The sequence below is a fragment of the Rhipicephalus sanguineus genome, chromosome 2 (genome assembly GCF_013339695.2).
Source record: "Rhipicephalus sanguineus isolate Rsan-2018 chromosome 2, BIME_Rsan_1.4, whole genome shotgun sequence".
Classification (NCBI taxonomy): Eukaryota; Metazoa; Arthropoda; class Arachnida; order Ixodida; family Ixodidae; genus Rhipicephalus; species Rhipicephalus sanguineus.
This window is the reverse complement of record NC_051177.1, coordinates 47,328,404-47,349,400: the sequence shown is the minus strand read 5'-3', so window position 1 is coordinate 47,349,400 and position 20,997 is coordinate 47,328,404. Positions and strand designations below refer to the sequence as shown.

Genomic DNA, 20,997 nt, shown 5'->3' with positions numbered 1-20,997 from the left:
ATTTCTCCACGCCACCGCTGCAGCTAACTGAACTAACACTAGTCATCGATAGTCAATGTTTATCGCCGGTTTTCGACACGCCAGCCATGTTAATCAGCGACACGGTAGGCATGTCGCCTGCAAAAACGGAGTGCGACTTCACCGCATAGCTCTGGTTGCTAGCCAGACCTATGCGCAACTCTGCAGCCTAAAGGTAGCATATACAGTAACTCTACAAGTGGCGTCGTCGGGTGGCGGTACCTTTAATGTAGACGACGTGTACGAGTGGCCGGCAACGGGAAGGGTTGGTGTGTGCGGAAGTGCACGTCTAACGACTTACTCGCATACCGAGTGTTTGTCTCGCCCCCCCCCCCCCCTCGTTCTCTCTCTCTTAACACGAAAGTGTTTTATGCCGGGGTCCACCAAGACTTCAGTGACGTATTTCCGTCACGGAAATGACGTCGAAAAAAAATTTACACGTTCAGATGGCAAAGAAAAAAAGTCCCGTCAACGGGGATCGAACCCACGACCGCTCGGTCCGCAACAACAGATGCCGGGCACGCTATCCACTGCGCCACGGTCACATATTCTAGAGGCTTTACAAACGCGCCTTTTATATCTACCACTCTCCCTGTCGGCGGGGTGGTGTTGCCCTCTGGGAGCGGTAAAGTAATTCGTTATTACTGTGGCCTCCGCCATTAACACCTGCAACGCGTTACACGTCCGTCCTACTCGGCTCGTTTTCAATAGAAGTTCAATTTTGCCAATGCCTTTAACACACCGCGAGGTGGCGATCTTAGCCCAATCGTCGTAAAAGCGTCGGCCTCGCTCATAGCGTGATGCGCGCCTGCCTCACCTGGTTGTTACACCGCGTTCCCCGTTCACGCGCTCGCCCCGAGAAAAGTCGCGGCCGGGGGGCGGCAAGACGCGCTTTGCGTTTCCCTCTAGTCCGGCCGTTTAACATGCCGCGGGATGGCGACCAAGTTCTGCGTCCAACGTGCGACGCTCTTCTGGCTATCGCACCTCGTTCTCTGATTACGCTTTCACCGTTAACTACTACAGCTACCACAAGGTTTTGTGTAATCATTTAACATGGACGTTAGTCGTCGGGATGGAGATGTACCACCAATCATCAAAGTGGGTGCATCCACGTTAAACGGTGCTATAGCTGCCAGACATCAATATACATTGTGCAAACTCGCTTATATCAATGAACAGTAAACATTCAGTTACTTCTGTAAAGGCACGCTTTACTTTCGTGTTATTCCGATTCTTATGACGGAGGGATCAACCATCTTTTTTTCAGGTGTCGGCGGCCTTGATAGGACGACAGTGGTGGGGCAATCGGTTGGGGACTTTCGTCTATCCTTCCTTCCCTCCCTTCGCATATTGTTCCTCAACAGGGCGGCGCCCCGCGGCTCCGGCGGGGCGGCGCGGGCAGAAAAGGTTTTTTAAAGAGTTGGGATTGGGACCAATGGTTTTAAACTTGACATGTCTAACAGCCACCGCGTACACAACCAAGAGCCCCCGAACGCAGAATTCCAGAACAAACTAGTATTTGCATTAAACGCCCGTTTGCTTCTCCTTGCGGCCATGCGCGGTGTCCCCCTCGAAGCGAGACGTCACCGTAGTAAAATCACCGTAGTGCCGCGAAATCTTCAATTGTTATGTTTATTATTATTTTACAGTGCTTTAATTGCTGCGAGTGTACCCGGGTTCTCATTTATGCCTCTTTCGAGGGTGTTAAAGCGGTGTATGAGGTATGACTCGCGTTGTTCACGTTCCCGGTTTGATCTAAATCCTGTTTCTAAGAGGATTCAGTTTTCTAGATTTTTGAACAGCGTCATCGATTACATGTGGAGGGTATATCTGTTTATCGAGCGTAAGTTTTAGCCTCTGTGAGCTCGTGTCAAAATCAGCGTCTATTGAGCAAATTCGCTTAAAACGGTGGGCCTGGCTGTATGGAATGCTGTTTTTACAGTGGCGCGAGTGGTCACTTTGGTAATGGAGGTACTTTTGTCGAGCCGTTGGTTTGCGGCAGAGGGTTCTGGAGAGTTTGTCATCTTCTACCGTTATGGTAACATCAGACGAATACGCGCGTATCGTCGCAACAGAACTGAAGAAACTGTTCGACGCAGGAAGAATAACACGCAGTGAGCACAAACTAATGCGACCAGCACACCATCGTCCAGGTCGCTTCTGTATACTCCCCAAAATTCATAAACCCGGTAACCCAGGTCGACCAATCATATCAGGCATAAGGTACAGTAACCGAACCCATATCGGGATTCGTGGACAAAATAATAAGCCACATTCCTTGCACTCTCGCGTCGTATGTAAAGGACACCACACATTGTCTTCGAAATATTGCAGATCTGTGCGTGCCGAAAGATTCATTCTTAGTTACCCTTGATGTGTCCTCATTGTATACAAATATCCCTCACGATGATTGCATAGCGGCATTAAAAAACTTGCACACACACCATAGACGACCTGACATCCCATGGATTTCCCTGCCATCGCAAGTTTGACGAGGGTGGTCTTGGAATTGAACTCATTTGAATTCAACCAGGAGTACTTTCGACAAATTAGCGGAACCGCTATGGGTACCAGACTGGCACCAAATTATGCTAACATTTTTATGGGAAAGCTAAAACTCGAATTTCTGTCCCAAACCTCCTTGAAACCACTCTTATACAGAAGATACATTGACGACATCTTTATCATTTGGACCCACGGCGAGGACGAATTGCTAAGCTTTATCGACACTTACAATGCTGTGCATCCAAACATACACTTCACACACACCTACTCGCAAGTGACCGTAAATTTTCTTGACGTTACCATAACGATAGAAGATGACAAACTCTCCACAACCCTCTACCGCAAAACGAAAGATCGACAAAAGTACCTCCATTACCAAAGTGACCACCCGCGCAACTTTAAAAAACAGCATTCCATACAGCCAGGCCCACCGTTATAAGCGAATTTGCTCAATAGACGCTGATTTTGACACGAGCTCACAGAGGCTAAAACTTACGCTCGATAAACAGAAATACCCTCCACATGTAATCGATGACGCTGTTCAAAAAGCTAGAAAACTGAATCCTCTTAGAAATAGGATTTAAATCAAACCGGGAACGTGAACAACGCGAATCATACCTCATACACCGGCTTAACACCCTCGAAAGAGGCATAAATGAGAACCCGGGTACACTTGCAGCAATTCAAGCACTGTAAAATAATAAAAAAACATAACAACTGAAGATTTCGCGGCACTGTAACTGCGACGGTGACTGGACAGTTGGAAATATCTTTTAATACCTTTTATTGTCACTGTTCTCTCTGAAGTACTATACTGTCGTCTATTTCCATCTCTATCTTATTAACCGACCAATGGTTTTAAACTTGACATGTCTAACAGCCATCGCGTACACAACCAAGAGCCCCCGAACGCTGAATTCCTGAACAAACTGGTATTTACATTAAACGCCCGTTTGCTTTTCCTTGCGGCAATGCGCGGTGTCCCCCTCGAAGCGAGACGTCACCGTAGTAATGAGTTAATATCCCAACTCTTTAAAGAACCTTTTCTGCCCGCGCCGCCCCGCTGGAGCCGCGGGGCGCCGCCCTTTTGAGGAACAATATGCGAAGGGAGGGAAGGAAGATTAGACGAAAGTCCCCAACCGATTGCCCCACCACTGTCGTCCTGTCAAGGCCGCCGACACCTGAAAAAAGAAAAAAAATATAGAGAGAGAGGTGGTGAGACGGAACACTCGGTATGCGAGTAAGTCGTTAGACGTGCACTTCCGCACACACCAACCCTTCCCGTTGCCGGCCACTCGTACATGTCGTCTACGTTAAAGGTACCGCCACCCGGCGACGCCACTTGCATAGCGCAGTGACCCCAAGAAACTCCTGGAGTGACCCGTGGAAATTTCTCCGCCTCATGTTTTTCTTTTTCTTTTTCCCCTTTTTCTCTCTCTCTTTCTTTTTCCTGTTTCTTCCTCTCTCGTTTTTCGTACAAGACTGTATAAATATCAGTGCAAGCAACATGTACCCTTATTCCTGATGAAGGCGAGCCTCTGGCCGAAACTGTCGATATAAAAGCTTCCGTTGTTACTGTTCTCACGGAGAACCTTCTTCACTATCTATCTATCTATCTATCTATCTATCTATCTATCTATCTATCTATCTATCTATCTATCTATCTATCTATCTATCTATCTATCTATCTATCTATCTATCTCTGTACACACACACACACACACACACACACACACACACACACACACACACACACATATATATATATATATATATATATATATATATATATATATATATATATATATATATATATATATATATATATATATATATATAGATATATATACTGCAGCAAAAACCACGGCTTCAGTTACGGACCGTTAGACCTGCACCTCCGCTGACCCAATACAGACTGCAGTTGATGGTGGCGCTTGCATCAGTGTGCTGCGGTGTGCTTTTGTGCATGCAGCCGCGCTGCGAAGGCCGTCCGCGGATGAGTTCACGGAGCTCCCGGTGCGGGGCATCTGGATAGCCTCGGCGGCGGACAAACTGCTGGTAACGCAAATGATGATCGGCACAATTGCTGTCGTGCACACACACACGCCCGACTTCTCGTGCAGCGCATTTGTGACCTCGTGGTTGCGCGCATGCTATGTAGCAAGGTTTTCGGGTATGACACCTTCATGTAGAAAGTGTTCCCGTTCAGCGCTTGTGTTTGGCAATATTTGTCTGTATGCGGCGTGCGCTTTGTTCTTGTTCTTCTTGAGGGTAATTTTCCAAGCTTTCCTCCATTAAGAACTCTCTACCTTTGAATGGCCGGCCGCTAGCGGTGGCATCATGTACTACACAAGGGTAATACATTACGATTGGCTGGAATATGCCCTTATGATTACGAAAAGTTGTCCAGTAAGAACTTTGTGGTGCGTGCGTGTGAGTGTGTGTGTGTGTTACGAGAGCGTTTAAGGCAATCAATGGATGCGTCACCACGTGATCAGACATGGCGGCACCCATGGCATCATCGCGAAAATGGACAATATAATCTTCCGACGCGTGCTTCAGCGGCCCCTAATTTAAACAAGGTCCATCTTTCGATCCTGGGCTAGCATTCCCTTACTGGTTACGCAGCAGCGTAAGGTTGCACTCGCTAAACCCCACTCGTGCAGCATTCTGCAGCTCATGTATGTTTGTTGTTATTTTTTGACGAACAAGTTCATCGTACTTAGCTGAACTGCTGTGCAGGATGTCTGCAAATCTTGCTCTCTGTCATTACCACACGATCGTGTCGACGTAGAGTACAACGCTAGTATGAAAGTACCACACACATATATATATGCTAATTGCTGCCCAACTTTCGTACTCGCTAATCATCATCATTTTACGTACACAAGAAGCATGGACAAGCCGTTTTATAGGTTCGAAAATGTGTGACAGTATATGCTCTTCATGTTGAAACTTTTTTAGCGCGCACAAAAGACGGAGGACACAGAAAGAAGGTACAAAACGAGCGCTTTCTTTCTGTGTCCTCCGTCTTTTGTGCGCGCTAAAAAAGTTTCAACATGAATTCATACCAACTCGCCCAGCTCTCAGTTTTACAGTATATGCTCTTTTGGGGCTTTGAGCGTCTGTGTTTCTATATACAACTGTTGCTGAAAGCATGTTTTCGTCGGCAAAATGCCGTGGCGCGCCGACCTCTTGGCCACTCCAGTGACATACACCGCCATGATGGGAACGCGTCTGTGCACTTGCACCGGAGAGAAAATAGGATGGCTAGCGTTCGAAAACGTCTGTCGCTGTCGTTTTAGAGTTTCCTACTCTATGGCTGTCGTGACCTGCGCGGCCTGGACTTCGATCTCGTGCGTCCTGCCGCCGTATAAGTTGAAAAAGGAAAATACGGGAAAACGGTTGCGAATCGTCCCTCATATAATCACTGGACCCGAATTCCTTTCATAGATCGCGCAAGAACTGGCTTCGACGCGCGTTGCATTTTTTATCCGCATTACGCATTCATCCGTGCTCCCGAAGCAATTCATTCTCGAAGCTTCGTTGTTGCGGTTCGTTGTCGTCATTAAAGAAGACGGGCCCGGGGAAAAAATGAAGCGGAAAGCGGGGCGGGGCACGAACTCGTGCCCTGTGGTTTACTTGCAGACTCGTGAGGGTAGGAAAGGACGAAGAAGTAGAACCTGAAAAAAAAAAAAAGAAAAAAAGAATTAAGAAGGACGACTCCTTAATCAGAGGAATGAATCTGCAATCGCTCCAGATGCAGAGTGCGCAACCGCGAGGGGGGCATAACGCGTTGGCCCTCTAAAAACGGCACGAAAACCGCTAATGCGGACCGATCCGCGCATGCGGTCAGTACATGCTGCTCGAGATTGGGGTGGATGGAATAAAAGCGTGGCGGGAGGAAGGTGAGTGCGCAGGTCGGGCGTCCGGAAGTGCAGGCGCGGCGTGCGCACCACGCGCGCACGGGGCCTCGGCGGGGGCCCGTCGTGCTGACCTCGCGTGGTCAGCTAGCCGGCTAAATGGGACGCTGGCCGCGCGCGCGGTACAGCAGCTAGCGTTCTCGTGGTGGTGCGGCGGCGTGTTTCGCAAATCGAATACGCCGCGCACCGAAATAGAATCGGCGCGCACGAAACACACGACTGGGCCGGCTCGGTGCGATGCCGCGCCGCGCCGACCCCGGGGCGCTCGATAGCCGCCGCCAATCTTTCGGCTGGCCACGACTCCTGCGCTGGGGCGCGCGCGGGGCTGTGTGGGGGAGAAGAGACGACTGCTCTCGGAAACGAGGAAAGCGCTCATCGCTGCTCGTTTGCGCGCGCGCGCACGCAGATGTGGGTCGCCGCAGGCTTCCGCGCGCACCAAGGACGACGACGTCGATCCATGCAGTGCGCATCCGAGCCGCCGCCGCTGGCGTTTCCCCTCCCCGGCCCTTTTTCCGATGGGCGCGAAACGCAACCGCGCGAGCGGTTCTTTCAGCTCGTGCAAGTTGAGCGGTCCCGCGCGCGCCTTCGTAATCGGCCGTGCAGCATGGCGCTGCCCGGAGGGCTCCGGTGGGGCACCTTGCACCCTCGCCCGCGCATGGACGCCGTTAGCGTAAGCGCAGGGAGGGTGCCGTAAGTCGTGACGACGAAGATGGTGCGCACCGCCCCAGGGCGTTCGCTGTGCCGCAATCGTGCAGCCTGGGGTGCCTTTTCTTATTATACGAGCACTATGCAAAACATTCTCTCAACGTCGCACGTGGTGACCACACGCACGTGTCAGCGTGCGTGTATCTGAGGATGCCATGAACGCCATGACGCCGTAGTGGCTCGACCCCCCCCCCCCCCCCGCATACACACACACACACACGTCCATGTTTTCTTGCGCGCCTGCGAAAATCGCTTTAGGCGTTGTTTTAGGCGGTCTTTGCGGACTTTTTTGTGTGTATTTCTCGTGGTATGCGGCAACTCGCAGATGCGTGTTCGCGGACATGTGTTCTAACTTTATTTCGCCGCACTGGGCACGACTGCTTCTACCCAGCATCTGCTGAACGCCTGGTTGCGTACGCATTCGATTATTCGGTGTCTTATGAACAGTTTCGATAGCAGTGCGTAAATGTATTGAATAGATATTGTGATCACTTTGACAACCGTGGTGATGACCATCATTTACATCTTGCAGCAGTATAACATGTTTCTTTCTTTTTTTTCATTTTTTAAGAGAACTGGTAATGTTTAGCGTGTAGAAAGGTGCTCGCGACTGCGCATGACAGGAAACATTTACAAATGAACCTTTCTTGCACACATATCCGTTGGTAATAAAGCCCCTTTCATCGGTGTGTACTGTTCAAATCTCTCTCTCTCCCTGTGTGCGTGCTTGCGCGCAGGAGCTTCCAGCGGGCCACGAGAGCAACAATAAGCGAATCAGTTAAAATCAAGGACTCTCTCACACATTCTCACCACACTTCATCACAGACGATGGTTTTCCCGTAACTTCGAAACTGCGGCGAAGGGGACCGCGGCCAATATACCAAAGTGACTTCTCTCAGTGTAGTGCCGCCGCCGCGCGTGGTGACGAATCTTCTTTTCGTTTCAGGCGAGAAGCCGTACATGTGCACCTGGGAGGGCTGCACGTGGAAGTTCGCGCGGTCGGACGAGCTGACGCGCCATTACCGCAAGCACACGGGCCAGAAGCCATTCAAGTGCGACAAATGCCAGCGCTCCTTCTCGCGCTCCGACCACCTGTCGCTGCACCAGAAGCGGCACTGACATCCATCAGGTGAGACAAGAGTGTTTCTACGAATACGTTGGATACAACTGCTCCTTCCTCGGTGCTATGTATCTCTCGACATTCAAGAACACGGTGCGCAGTGTTACCGAATACTGCGTACAGTGTTCGAATTTAGGCAGTTGGTGTTGGTATTGGGAATTAATTACTTCGATAATTAATTGTCTTCGATCCGTGATTTTTTGTGCCTGTATAGTGTGATTAGGATCGGAATCGGCGCGTGAAAATAGAGAGGTCCCAGATATGCCGACAAGAACAGCTCTTCGGCAGATGCGGGGGAGTAGCCACGGCCCAGCGACGGTTTTCTCTAGACAACAAGATCACCCCCCCCCCCTTTATCTTATTTTTTCAAATAACATCACAATTGGACACGTCTACGTATATGCTGCCGTCGCTGTGCATGTTAGAGCGACGACCGGTGCCAACGAAGCTTTCTGTGATTGTACCACTTGGTAAACTGAAAAGGAACCACCTAAAAAACAGCGCTACTTTATACACGGACTAGGGAAGAACACACGAGGACGGGTGCTGTCCTGAAAAGTAACAATTTGATCATAACGTACCTCCCTCCTGTAATGCTTATGGCTTCCTGAAACCGGGCTTTATGGGCATTATTAATTAGCTGAAGATCAAATTAATCGTTAGGAATAGGGAAGAGAGAGAGACAACTTTATTTAGTGAAAATTGATTTTACACGAAGAGGTGTTCCTACATAAATTTTTCGAGCGCGCTTCTCAACATTTTCGTCGTTCGTCCACTGTGAAATGCGCCAGCAGTAACACTTAGTTTTCGTTTCGTGCATTTGGCGGAGAAATGTTGGGCAACCTGTTGCGCAGCGTGAATAATGTCCGTTCTTACAGTAAAGACGTTTTTGCTTGATGGACTATAGTTAACACTCGCATAGAAGGAATTGAAGAGCTTCTTTACTCACTTCTGAAGTGTTCTTATACTTCCTGGGGAACTATTGCACTAATAAAACACGCCAGGAATGCGCGGATCGCGCAGCACAGTCACAGCGAAAGCTGGAAGAGCGGCCTTTTTAGATCCCGTGCTAAACTCTCTTGGGGAAACCAATACAAGTACACATGCAAGGTATCCACTTCGCCACAAATTATAATTTTTGTGAAATACACTCTAAGAACTGTGACTCTCTTTTTATAGATGTGCTAGTCAAATGTGGAGCACTCCCTTTAGAGAGGCACGTTGACACTCTTTAGGAGAGTCGTGGAACGCACGACTTTCCAAAAGAGCGTCAACTTGCCTCTCCAGAGGGAGTGCGACACATGTCACTCTTACATGTGTAAAAAGAGAGTCAAAGGAGAGTGTAGGGAAGCACCCACTGTGCCATTATTCGTCTTTCTGCGGATAAGCGAGGTACGCGTTTGTGGCTGATGACCATGAAGAATGACGGTTGAGCACTTTGTAGCGGGTGGGAAGCTTTAAACTGCGTACTCGGTGCGCACTTCGCATTGTGTGACGCCTGGTCGTCATTTTACTTTTCTACCGCACTACATGACAAATTTTAACGCGATTCCTTGCCCGGCATGATGCCTGTCTTTTTGCAAAGGAGTTAGCAGCGTGGCTCTGTGGTAGAATACTCGATTGCCATGCAGAGGGCCCAGGTTCAAATACCATCCGATCCTGGATATTTTTTATTTCTTTTTTTTTTCTTATTTCGCGCGACACCGGCGGCGGCGGACAATTACCCCACTGCCGTTGTGATCTGTTAACAGCTTTCGCTGTTTAAAAAAATGCACCCTTTGGGGCGTCTTCTTGTCCCGCAACAATAATTATCTGTCTTGCATGCCTTTCCCTGCTTTACTGCCGCACTCCCAATACGTTCAAGGCACGAAAGGCGTGCGCGCCATGACGTAGCATTCTCGGATAGGAAAGTAGCGAGCGCCGAGTTTTTCTGGAAAGGATTGCCCGCAAGCAGATGATGATTGCTGTGGGACAGAAAGGACCCTCCAAAGGGGGCAAAGTGCTATTTGAGTGCAACACTGTTCTCGTACGGAACCGTAGTCAACGTATATCTTTGTTAAATCTCACAAAATGAGGTTAAGTCTGGGACTGCAGCGGCTACTAGGCCAGGCTGTTGTGAGTGCTTTATTTATTTCGTGTGCAACTTTCTTCACATCTCTTGAGCGAGGAGCTCCTCAGTCATGCCGATTTATATATACCGTATTTACTCGAATCTAGGCCGGCCCCGATTCTAAGCCGTACCCCGAAATTCGCAAGGCCAGAAAAGAAAAAACCTATTCATTGTACTCGTATCTAAGCCGACCCCCCCCCCCCCCCCCACTTTCGCACACCGTTTTTTCGAAAAAAAAAATATATATATATATACATATATATATATATATATATATATATATATATATATATATATATATATATATATATATATATATATATACCGTATTTACTCGAATCTAAGCCGATGTTTTTTTTTTCGAAAAAACGGTGTGCGAAAGTGGGACATACATATATATATATATATATATATATATAATATATATAATGTGACACTTCAAAAGACTTCGTTTATTTATTCAACGTTTCGGTCAGAGCCTGAGCTTTATAGATACATAGGTAAAGGTGCGTGTGGCTGTGTGTGTGCATGTATATACATGCAAAATTCAACATCGGGGGGGGGGGGGGGTGAGCCATTGAAACCCCTCCCCCTTTTTTTCGTTTTTTTTTTCTTTTTTGCCTCGCCAATGTTATAAATACATATCAGCTGCCTGATTTATGATTTCGTGTGGGTTCCGCATACGTCTCTATTTACTAGCGCCGAAATGTGGACGGGCGGGGACGTCTGTTGGCCAGGGTTGTGCTGCAGTTACACAATCGGCACGAAACAACTCGTGGGCGGAGGCGCGTGCGCGCCGCAGCCGCGTCAGCCGAGACAGAGTGGCTTCGCCGAGCGGCAGATTGGCGCTATTGATCTTTCCACTGCGTATGGCGGTGGTGCGCGGAACGTGTGTAACTCGAGCGTCCTCCCTCTCTAACGTACTTGTATTTTCTCTGTTGGCCGCAGAACTGGCCGGCTCCAGCGGAGGCCGTTGTCGCCACTTGCTCAACTTCCCTGGCGCCCGGACCCGCCGCTGCTGCCGGCAGCGCCCCCTACCTCCGCAGCCGAGAGAAGAGAGCCGTTCCTAATATATTGCCCACACCAGATACACACGAGCATTTGTATATTACACATGATAGGACGAAGAGCACGAGGAGGAGGAGAACAAGAAGTCGCCGGCGATCGCGGCCTCAGTGGGCGGCAGAGACTGCCTCCGCCTTGGACGTTTTGACGAACTGCTACTTCTTTTGTTCTTTTTTTTTAATGTCCCCACACGCCTGTGGTCAGTGTGCTCAAAGGGACGCCTCGGTGCCCAGACAGTGCTCGAGCGCGTGTGTGTGTGCCCGCCGACTGAACTCTCTGCTGCCGCTCGTGAACCGCCTCGGCCATCAGCGGGCGGCGCATGTGAGCGCGCGCATTACACACACACATTACACACACCTTTTTTGTGCATACATACTTCACACATACACTTCTTAACGCCTGCGTTGTCGGCTTGACAAAAAGCGCGCGGTGCTGACACGCAAGCATTCTTTTCGTACAGTGATGGTTTTTCGTTTGCCCTTCCTTTTGTTCTATTTTGTTCTGGTGTGTGACGCTGTCCGAGGTTATTACGTGTGGCGAAATGGAGCGATGTTCTCTAAGGCTGGCCTTTTCTCTCACAGTGACGCGAACGTCCGCTTTGGTACCGGACCGTTTGTATTGGTGCTGTGATCCAGCAGATTGGAGGGGGGGGGGGAGGAGGGGGGGGGGAGTCTGTCTCCCCATTTGTGTGAAACGGTTGTACCGCTGTGGTGTGCTAAAACTGCAGGCCTTGGACTGATTCGCAAACTCTGACGGGCAGTGCGAGATGGTTTATAACACAACTGCAGAATATGACAAAAAATTCTGTAACGGCTGACATGAAGTGCGCCTCCAGATCATTAAGTTCATGTTCATTTCATATTCAGACGCTACAGGCGGGTGCTTCCGCATACCGCCGGCCACCACACTACCGTTAACGTTGCGCTGTCTGCCTGCCAGCGAAACCACTCCGTGCGTATTAGCTGGCGCGAAGCTAGCAGGTGTGCTATACTCGGTTACAACCTAAAAAAAAAAAAAAATGTCAGCTCCGCCCACAGCCATCGCTCTCCCTCCCACAGGGAATTTGCATAAATGCTCATCCAATAGCGCTTACTCGTTTTCGTGGCGTCAAGCACTTCCCGCCAAACGCTATGTTTTAGATAGTAACGAAGAACCTTTAACTTTCAGTATGCCTAGTATTTGCATTAGCCAAGAAAAAGTATTTACAGTTAGAGCGGAAACCATCTAGCACGACTGTCTTTCACGGGTGAAGGGCAGACGCGGTTCTGTGGGGAGGTGGCATTTCTTTCTTAGGTTGTAACTGAGCATAGGCAGTCTGCTGCAGCTTCCTGTCGTTACGGAATCCATAAAAGATTGCATCACTTTCATTCTGGCGCAAGCAAGACATCGTGGTGAACCGGCCATTTTCTGCGGAATATCTGGTGGCCAACGCCCGTTCGCGTTTGTTTTCGTTTCTCCAAGTACCGGCCCGTGCAGCTGGGAATCGCAGGCCTTATTCGTGTTGTCACTGCCGTGTGGTAGAAGGCCACCCTCCGTCGGTGACTTGCGTTGAAGGCGCCTGTAAAGCGAGCGCATGCGCTGTTCTAGCCTCCTGCGTGCTTACAGTATAGCGGCAGTACTTAGTCTCTGTGATGCACCCGCTGTTGTTCACCGTGTCCAGCAAGCGTCCGTCCAATCAAGGCGCAGCCTTCAGTGCTTGCTGTACTCGCCACGACCACCGTGCAGGCTTCAGCTTGGCGACGTCGCCGTTCTTACTAATGCCCTCCTGTACTCAACTAATGCCGCCTGCCTGTTGCCCTCTCTAATTGTACAAACCCTGGTCTCCGACGTACTTGTGGATGACGCAGGGGCCTGACTTTCGATATCGAAAAGATCGCCCTTTGCGTGTCTCGTTGTTTCCATGCCTGTCGAACCTGGACCTTTAAGCTCGCGACGGGTTGCTAAATGCTCACCTCGCACTTTGCTGGAAGCGGCTACCTGACTGTTGTCTGAACGCGACCTTTGCCTGTTCGCTGTATTAGTTGTTTGGCGCTTGAAGAACATGCGTCCGGCTTCACTGTAGCCCATCCGTGTTGTGTCCTGATTAGACCATGCTGTGCAAATTTTGCAGGAACAATTCGAATAGGTGCATTAAACTGGAAAGCTACTTCGTAGATTGAAGGTGCCGTGAAGAAAAAAGAAAACTGTATTTGAAGACAGCTGCTGTGCGGTTGTTGAGAGTCTACGGAAGTCTACGCGGTTGACAGCTTGTTCACAGCTTGCTTGTGCAACAAGATTCTATGGAGGCGTTTCGCGGGGCCGAATCCTGTAGTGGTATAGCATCGGGACCAGCCGACACGCGAGGCGCCTGCATCGAAGCCTCCGAGATCTGCAGCACGCGCAGGGTCTGCCTTCACGCAGTGCTGGCGCGAACGATGTGGGGACATCGTCAAAAGGCGAGAGCTATGCATTGATTCTCAACCCTGCTCCATGGATTGTATGGTTGCTGATGGTAATTTTCTTGCCACAAAAGCATACATGCGGCCGCACGGCGCTGCCATACGTGCCCCGCATTTCTGAAACCTGTTGCGAAAGTAGCGTGGTTTTCAGTTGAACTTTCGCGCGAGGTACGATTAAAATATGTTTTCCGAACCCAACCCTCTGCGGTGCTTACAGATTCTGGGCGCTTTTTTATTAGTCATTGGGTGGCCTTAGCCACATATAGTAAGGAGATTCCCGTCTGAAATCTAACGAAGGCATTAGTTTCCTCTTCTATTTGTAGAGCCCGGCTAGAGGGTATATTGTTTGAATGCCAGTGTCCGCCATCACTAGTTTATTCTTCAAAACTGCTTTGTATAGCCACTTCTCATTTCTCGCGAACGGACGATATTCCTCGTCCATTTTGAGCCACATGCTCTTTTGTGATGGTTGCTCCATGATTCACAACATTCCATTCTGAACACAGCAAAAATAGGGAATGGGCGTCCGTATGTTTTTTTTTTGTTTTTTTTTTTTTAAAGAAAGCACTTTCAAGCAAGCCGCGCTAAAAAGGTAATCGGGACAACAGTCTAAAGTGATCAGGGGCAAAATGTCATTAATGGCTTTGGGCTATGGACACGGTCAAGAAATGCAGATGTCTCCGCTTTTCAGTATAGTTCAGTTCACCACGCTACTCTTTCTTCGATTTTTTAAAATTTTTTCCTTCGGCTGTCTGTGGCACGTTATGACTCGTGAAAGAGAATCATCGAAGGCTAATAACGTAATGTGGTTGTCGAATTTATTCGTGGTAAGGTGTGGGATTAAAGGAATCAAGAGATCATAAGAAAGTACCACGTGGTCCTGGTGGAAAACCGAGCTACCGCTGGTGTCTCTTGCCGCCTTGCGGTCTTCCGAACACAATTCGATTCCAACTTCGGCACGTTTGCAGTTATCTCGTTCCAAGCCCGTTCGTAACCGGAAGTAACGAAATTGTTGGAGTAAACGCACGCCCTGCATGATGCACATGCAGGACATGCGAAAACCGATCAGCCGCCTTCGCCACATGTTCATGGGCTGTCCCGGACCCAAATATCCCAGAAGCACAGGAAAGAAAGAAAGAACGGACGGGATCAGGAAAAGTCGGGGGGAGGGGGAGGGGGGTCGTGCTGGCGGCCGTGTGTCCGGAGGGCCAGCGGAAGATTCTGAACCAGGCGCAGACCGTAGAAAAAGCAAAGGCGACTGGCCATCTGTATTGACGTTGTCGTCTCTCTTCGCTACCTTCCAAGGGTGAAGACAACACTCCGGCTATCGAAACATTGTGCGTTTATTTCTCGTGTCTCGTGCACCGCGCTTTGTGCGCTCGTTAAGAGAACTTAAGGGGTGGAGATTCACCGGGAAACCCCGACTATACGGTGTGTTTCATCTCATGTTGAACATCATTGTTCCTCTGTTCTCGACATCCTTGCTCCAATCCATTGTAACGACAATGGTAGTCTTGACCTGGCTCCTTCGCGTAGCAGAGAGCAATTGGGTTGCTTACAAAAGGCTCGGATGCGAATTTCGAGCATCTATCTATCTGTTAAACGAGTGCTAGTGTGATGGAAGTTTAGTGGACGTGTGACCTCCTCGAATCGATCAGACTGAACAGTTGTCACAACGTTGAGCAAACAGACACATTCGCGGTGCCCGAGTTTGGTTTTCGAGTGCTGCTCCGTAACTTCTGCTCTTGTTTTACGTCAGCTTTCGTGGATTTAAGCCCTTCGAAATGCGTTAGCTAGCCCAGTATTCAATCCTTTTGCAGTAGTAGCCCGTATTTCCATAACAGCGACACCGATTTGTTTAAGCTTTAGCTTTTTCCGGGGCCACCGCAGCGAGTTTTAGGGCTCAAGTCGAGCAACTAGAGTTTTAAACGTCCTAATAATTTCGGTGTTCTTACGCACCAAAACCGTGATACGATGATGAGGTACACCGTACTGGGGATTCCGGGTTTATCTTGACCACCACGAGTTCTTTTACGATACTCGGCTGCTGACCCGAAGGTCGCGAGTCCGATCCCCGCCGCGGCTGTCGCACTTCGATGGAGGCGAAAATGTTAGAGACCCGTGTACTTAGATTTAGTTTCATGTTAAAGAAACCTCAGGTGGTCGAAACTTCCGGAGCCCTCCACCGCGGCGTGCCTTATAATCAAATATCATTATTTTGGCACGTAAAACCCCAGTTATTATTATTATTACCGCGGGTTCTTTAACGAGTTTTAAGCTGTCCATGTGAAGTATTGCAGTTTGGTGATGGCGTCTTGTAGGGATATTGATGTCACGTTTGAATTCGTGAGCACCGTACACGTACGTATTATCGATACCGCCTTATCTGGATGGAGCAGCCTAACGTTAGCGCACGTGTCATGGGAGTATCCCGGCGGGTCCGATTTGTTTAACCCCTTCCCCTAAATTTTTAAAGTTTGAATGTGTATATATGCACGAACATACATGTACGGGGGTCGAACCGCCCTCACCCCCCTACATTGTAATATCCTGGATACGCCCCTGGACGGGACACTACATCGTCCACTATTACAGTAACTCTACAGCAGCGTCACTTGCGGTTCCATGTCATCTTGTGACGTTGTATTGGACCAAGAGGTGAAAAATTCAGGAACACGGGGTGTCGTTGGAGCCGACGTTTCGACAAGCGGACCTGTCTTCTTCAAGGCTGCAACATCTTCTGTAGCATTTATAGGGCAGGCTGTTTGGAACTCTGATTGTGTTGTGCGGCTGTGTGCTCTTGTATGCGACGTAAAGTTTCCAAACTTGCACCGTAGAAAAGACTAACGCGACGTAAGAACGTTGTACAACATTCTGAATGAACTTGCAGTATGGCGCAACCGGCGCTCTTGTTTGTGTGCCCGTTTCGGTATTTCTTTGGAACAGTATAAGGAATTGTAATAGTATAATACATGCGAGGTTCCATTCTACGTCGCCGCTGTGCTGGAGTAGTGCCTTCGCATGCAGGGACACTCGGGTGGGCTTTCTCTACTGCGCACGAGCAGGGCCGTTTCTCTGGCCTAGTGCTTGCTTCGCTTAATTCCGTGTACAAGCTGTCTATTGCTGAGGTTGTTACCATTTTTCCCCGACTTCGGGAGGCCCACACCGTCGCTCCTTCGTGACACAACCGCTTCTGCGCAGATTGTTTTTGTCCGGTATGGGTGCACACCGAAGGCGTACTCGAGATATGTGAATGGATTTAACACTGTTGTTTCGCTGTTCGTCTAGTAGTGGTTGTTATCGGCGGCGGCGTTACTTTGGAATGTCTTCTGTAGCATCGAGTGCTCTGTTGCTCTCGATCTATGTGCTCACACCTACAATGAACTGTTGTCGACGCAGAGAAATGTGTCGCCGAAAACGTCACGAGAAGTGTAGATACAATCCAAGGTCGTAATATATATATATATATGTATACATACCGCATACACATGTTTTAAGCGTGTTCTGAGCTGACGAGCACGTAATAATGTACGTGCGTAATCTCGGAAATCAAGACGATAGTGACCGGCGAACACGCCCAGCGATACTTCCGGCGTGGATGCATTGTTTCTTTTTTTAAAGCCTATAGCTGTTCCGCCTTCTTTTTCTTTCTACGCGATACCGAACAAAACAAAAAGACAAGTGTCTCCTTGTGGGAGGCATAAACAACTTTTTGTTGCTCAATCACGTGTTCGTTTCGGAAGGCGGCCAGCCTTGCTTAAAACACACTCGGAACGTTGTTTGGTGGTCTCGCCGTGTCCCCGCCCCCCTTTCGATGGTTGGGTTGTACGTATTTTTTTTTCTTGCCGCGTAGCCATTGGTGGGAGTTTTAGCTCTGACTTTTACGGAATACCGAAGCCGCGGAACGTTGATGGCAGCGCCACGTCTTGACGGTGAGCTCAATCAGACCACGAACAAGTAAAAGTGCAAGAACAATGTCCTTGATTGCTGCTGCGGAATGAAGTCATCGGGGTCCAACTAACTCTAAAAAAGAAGAAAAATACATAGTTTTATGAAAGGGACGCAAGATGTTGCTATCAGCGCTGCTGCCATCAGATGTTTGCTTATTCCGTAAACGAGACTGCGATATGCTTGCGATAGAGAGTTCCAACCTTTCCCTAAGCGTGATGTAGTTTACGGACTGCCTGGTTTATAAGGACGTTTCTGTCAGCGTTGGTGGCGGCATCTTTTGCTGCGTAATTAAGTACACGGGACACTCAGCTTTTTGCTGGTTAGCCGCATTCTGCTGACCTGTTGGTCTGAAATGACGGCATAAGCATATTAACGTACAGTCTTCAAACGTTTCTGCGAAGGCGACAGATATAACACAACACCCAAGGACCAAAACGTTTCTAACGCGTTGTGATTGAACAAGGCGACGCAAGGTGTCCCCAACGGCGTTGACACAACCGGCGGCCCGGTATTCCGTAAAAAAAAAAAAAAAAGGTTAGATTTTTTTTTTTTTACAGGCTAGCTAACGCTCTTTGGTGTCGCCGTCCCGGCCACCACTTTGAATGGGTGCCTTGGCCGTTGTTCCTTGCGCGCGCTATCGGGGCACTTTGCCGTTGAAGAGCGCGCCGCGACTTGTATCGCGTGCCTCGCCTATGGAAGATGGGATGTCGTCACCTGAGGGTTCTGCTCACACTGTGATTCCTCGAGCAAAACTCGACGCGGATATTATTTTTCCTACAATAAATATTGTGCAAAGAAGAAGCAGTTTCTTTCCCTCTTTTTTTTTTCTTTTACACAGTCTCAGCGGTACCTCTTTTACGCTGCTTGTACAGGTCCACTGGGCAGGAAGAACGTTGCCACCACGAACGACGTTGCCTTTACGGAATTAAGGACATATATTAACCGTTATGCTAAAATGACAAGCGCTAATTCGGTACAGGACATAGAAGAGCACACACAGCACAGGACAAGAGCAAACTCGCGACTGTATTGTTTCACAATAGAGACAGTATCGAGTTAGCGCTTGTCCTGTGCTGTGTGTGCTCTTTTATGTCCTGTACCAAACTTCAGCATTACGAACCAACAAGCCCAGCAGCGAATTCTCTTAGACCGTTATGAATGGTGACATTGTGTCCCTATTTCTATGGGAGCATTTCTCTATAGAGCTTCATATGTTTCTCTCACACCGAAAACGCCTAACACTGTGGCATTATTGCTGATGTAAATGACGTCACTACATAGAAAGGCCGCTGAAAAACAATCGTGAACCTGCGTCTGCGATTCTCCCCCATGTTAAGATCTCTCCCAGGGCAATAAGACAGGGACGAAAGATACAGAACACAGCGCTTGTCCATTGTTCTGTGACCTCTTTGTCGTCTTTTTGCGCTGCGTTTTCCCCAGCTGGGAAAACGTAGCGCAGAAAGACAGAAATCACTGGACGAGCGCGGTGTTCTGTATCTTTGCCCAAGGTCTTGTGGCCGCCTGATCAACAGTGGACTCTCGCACGCTGAACTTCAGCTCCACGTATATGGCGCTAATTAAACATTCTTCCTTCTCCCCGGCGAAACCGGGGGAGAGTTGTGAGTTCATGACTATATACCTCCGCCAACCCCGCAGCTATTGCTTTGGTAGATCCTCAGCGCAACTCAAGACTTAATTATGCATTGTATTAAACGTGTATGTAAATATACCGTATGTTTATGTCAGCTATGTTCTTGATTGACCCGCACAGTTCTTACTAGCTAGCATTAGCCAGTATGGAAATACTACACCCTTACGTACGGGCGCAAAGGAGAACACCTGCGTCCTGTGGTTTAATTTGACATTTTCTCTCGCGAGCTTACACCACTTCCCGGTTACACTTTCGCTATAGGGTGCCTTCGACGCGACGACCTGGCTTCAATTCAACGTTGAATGCGTTCAACCGGGAACACCGGTTGAACGCATTCAACCGATGTCCCCGGTTGAATGCGTCTTCTTCGGCGAGTGAGGCAAGTGCGGCATGTGCGCTCGTTTCGCTGAACTGCTTCCGGAGGTCAGAGCCATCGGAAAGACGCTATAATCCCCTCCCCCCCCCCCCCCAAAAAAAAAGAGCGTAAACAAAAATCGATGTATGCACAGCTAGCTATATATATCGACGCATAATGCGAGGCTATGAAGTTCTCGCCAATAAGACTTGACTGAACACGACTGCCTCGACCGCAAACCGGACCTAGCGACGACGTGGAAAGCTGTAGGGATAAAGGCGGCGCACAGCAGTGAGCTTCGGTTCATCGGAAAGAAAGGAAAGCGGGGCGGGCTGCTGCGGGGGCTGCAGCTCGGTGATTCGGATTGCATCGTCTTTCCGGTTGCACGTAACAGGAGCGCGCCCTCCTCGAGAAGGCAAAAAGATGGTATATGGCCGGCACAACTGACGGCATCAGCTTCGTACGGCACTAAAGGCGTCGCGTGTCAGCTCCTTCGATTCCTGCACGGTTTCTGACACGGTTTCTAATGTATTGATTGGAAAGTGCGAGATTAGGAGAATGGCTGTTAGTTGGGCTTGTTGGTTCATGATCTCAAGGGTTGAATCGCGCAAACGAGACAGGGACAAAAGGAAGAGACGACAACACAGAGAGCGCAAACTACCAACAAAAGCTTATTTCCTGAGCACACAGTTTTTATGCACCACTCTGACGCCACCAGGTGAGTACAACGATCACCTTCTTAGAAACGCGAGCTCTTTAGGTCCCGAGTGCTGACGCACTCGGGGCCTAATCTGACAATGTTCTTAGCTTCGATTATCGTTCTGAGATGCGAACTGTACATGCGCTGAACACAGGTTGACAACCACATGTCTTGCAGTGAATCGCAAGCCATCCGCCACGTCCATTTTTTTTTACATTGTTGTTATGTCCTCTAAATCTGTCATTCGAAAAGTCTGTCATCTATCGAAAAGCCATGTTAAAGACTTGTATTACTCTATCCCTCATGACCAACTAATAATTGCTGTGGAAGAGTGCATTGACCTGTATGGTAATACGCGTTTTCAAGGATTGTGCGGCGTGCCCGTGCGCAGTTTTTTGGAACTTTTATCTTCTTACCTGAGGACCACTTTCATTTCATGGGAAGGCAATTGGCCAT

General features: G+C 49.0%; 1 protein-coding gene across 1 annotated transcript in view; it reads left to right on the top strand.

The window, feature by feature from the left end:
* LOC119382884 (Krueppel-like factor 3) overlaps positions 1-18,636 on the top strand; it is a 169,089-nt gene extending 150,453 nt beyond the window's left edge. The window contains exons 7-8 of the mRNA XM_037650778.2: positions 8,098-8,280; positions 11,330-18,636. Coding sequence (XP_037506706.1) covers positions 8,098-8,270 — 173 coding nt within the window. The 3' untranslated portion in view covers positions 8,271-8,280; positions 11,330-18,636. The remainder of the gene's footprint in view (positions 1-8,097; positions 8,281-11,329) is intronic.
* Positions 18,637-20,997: the final 2,361 nt, after the last annotated feature.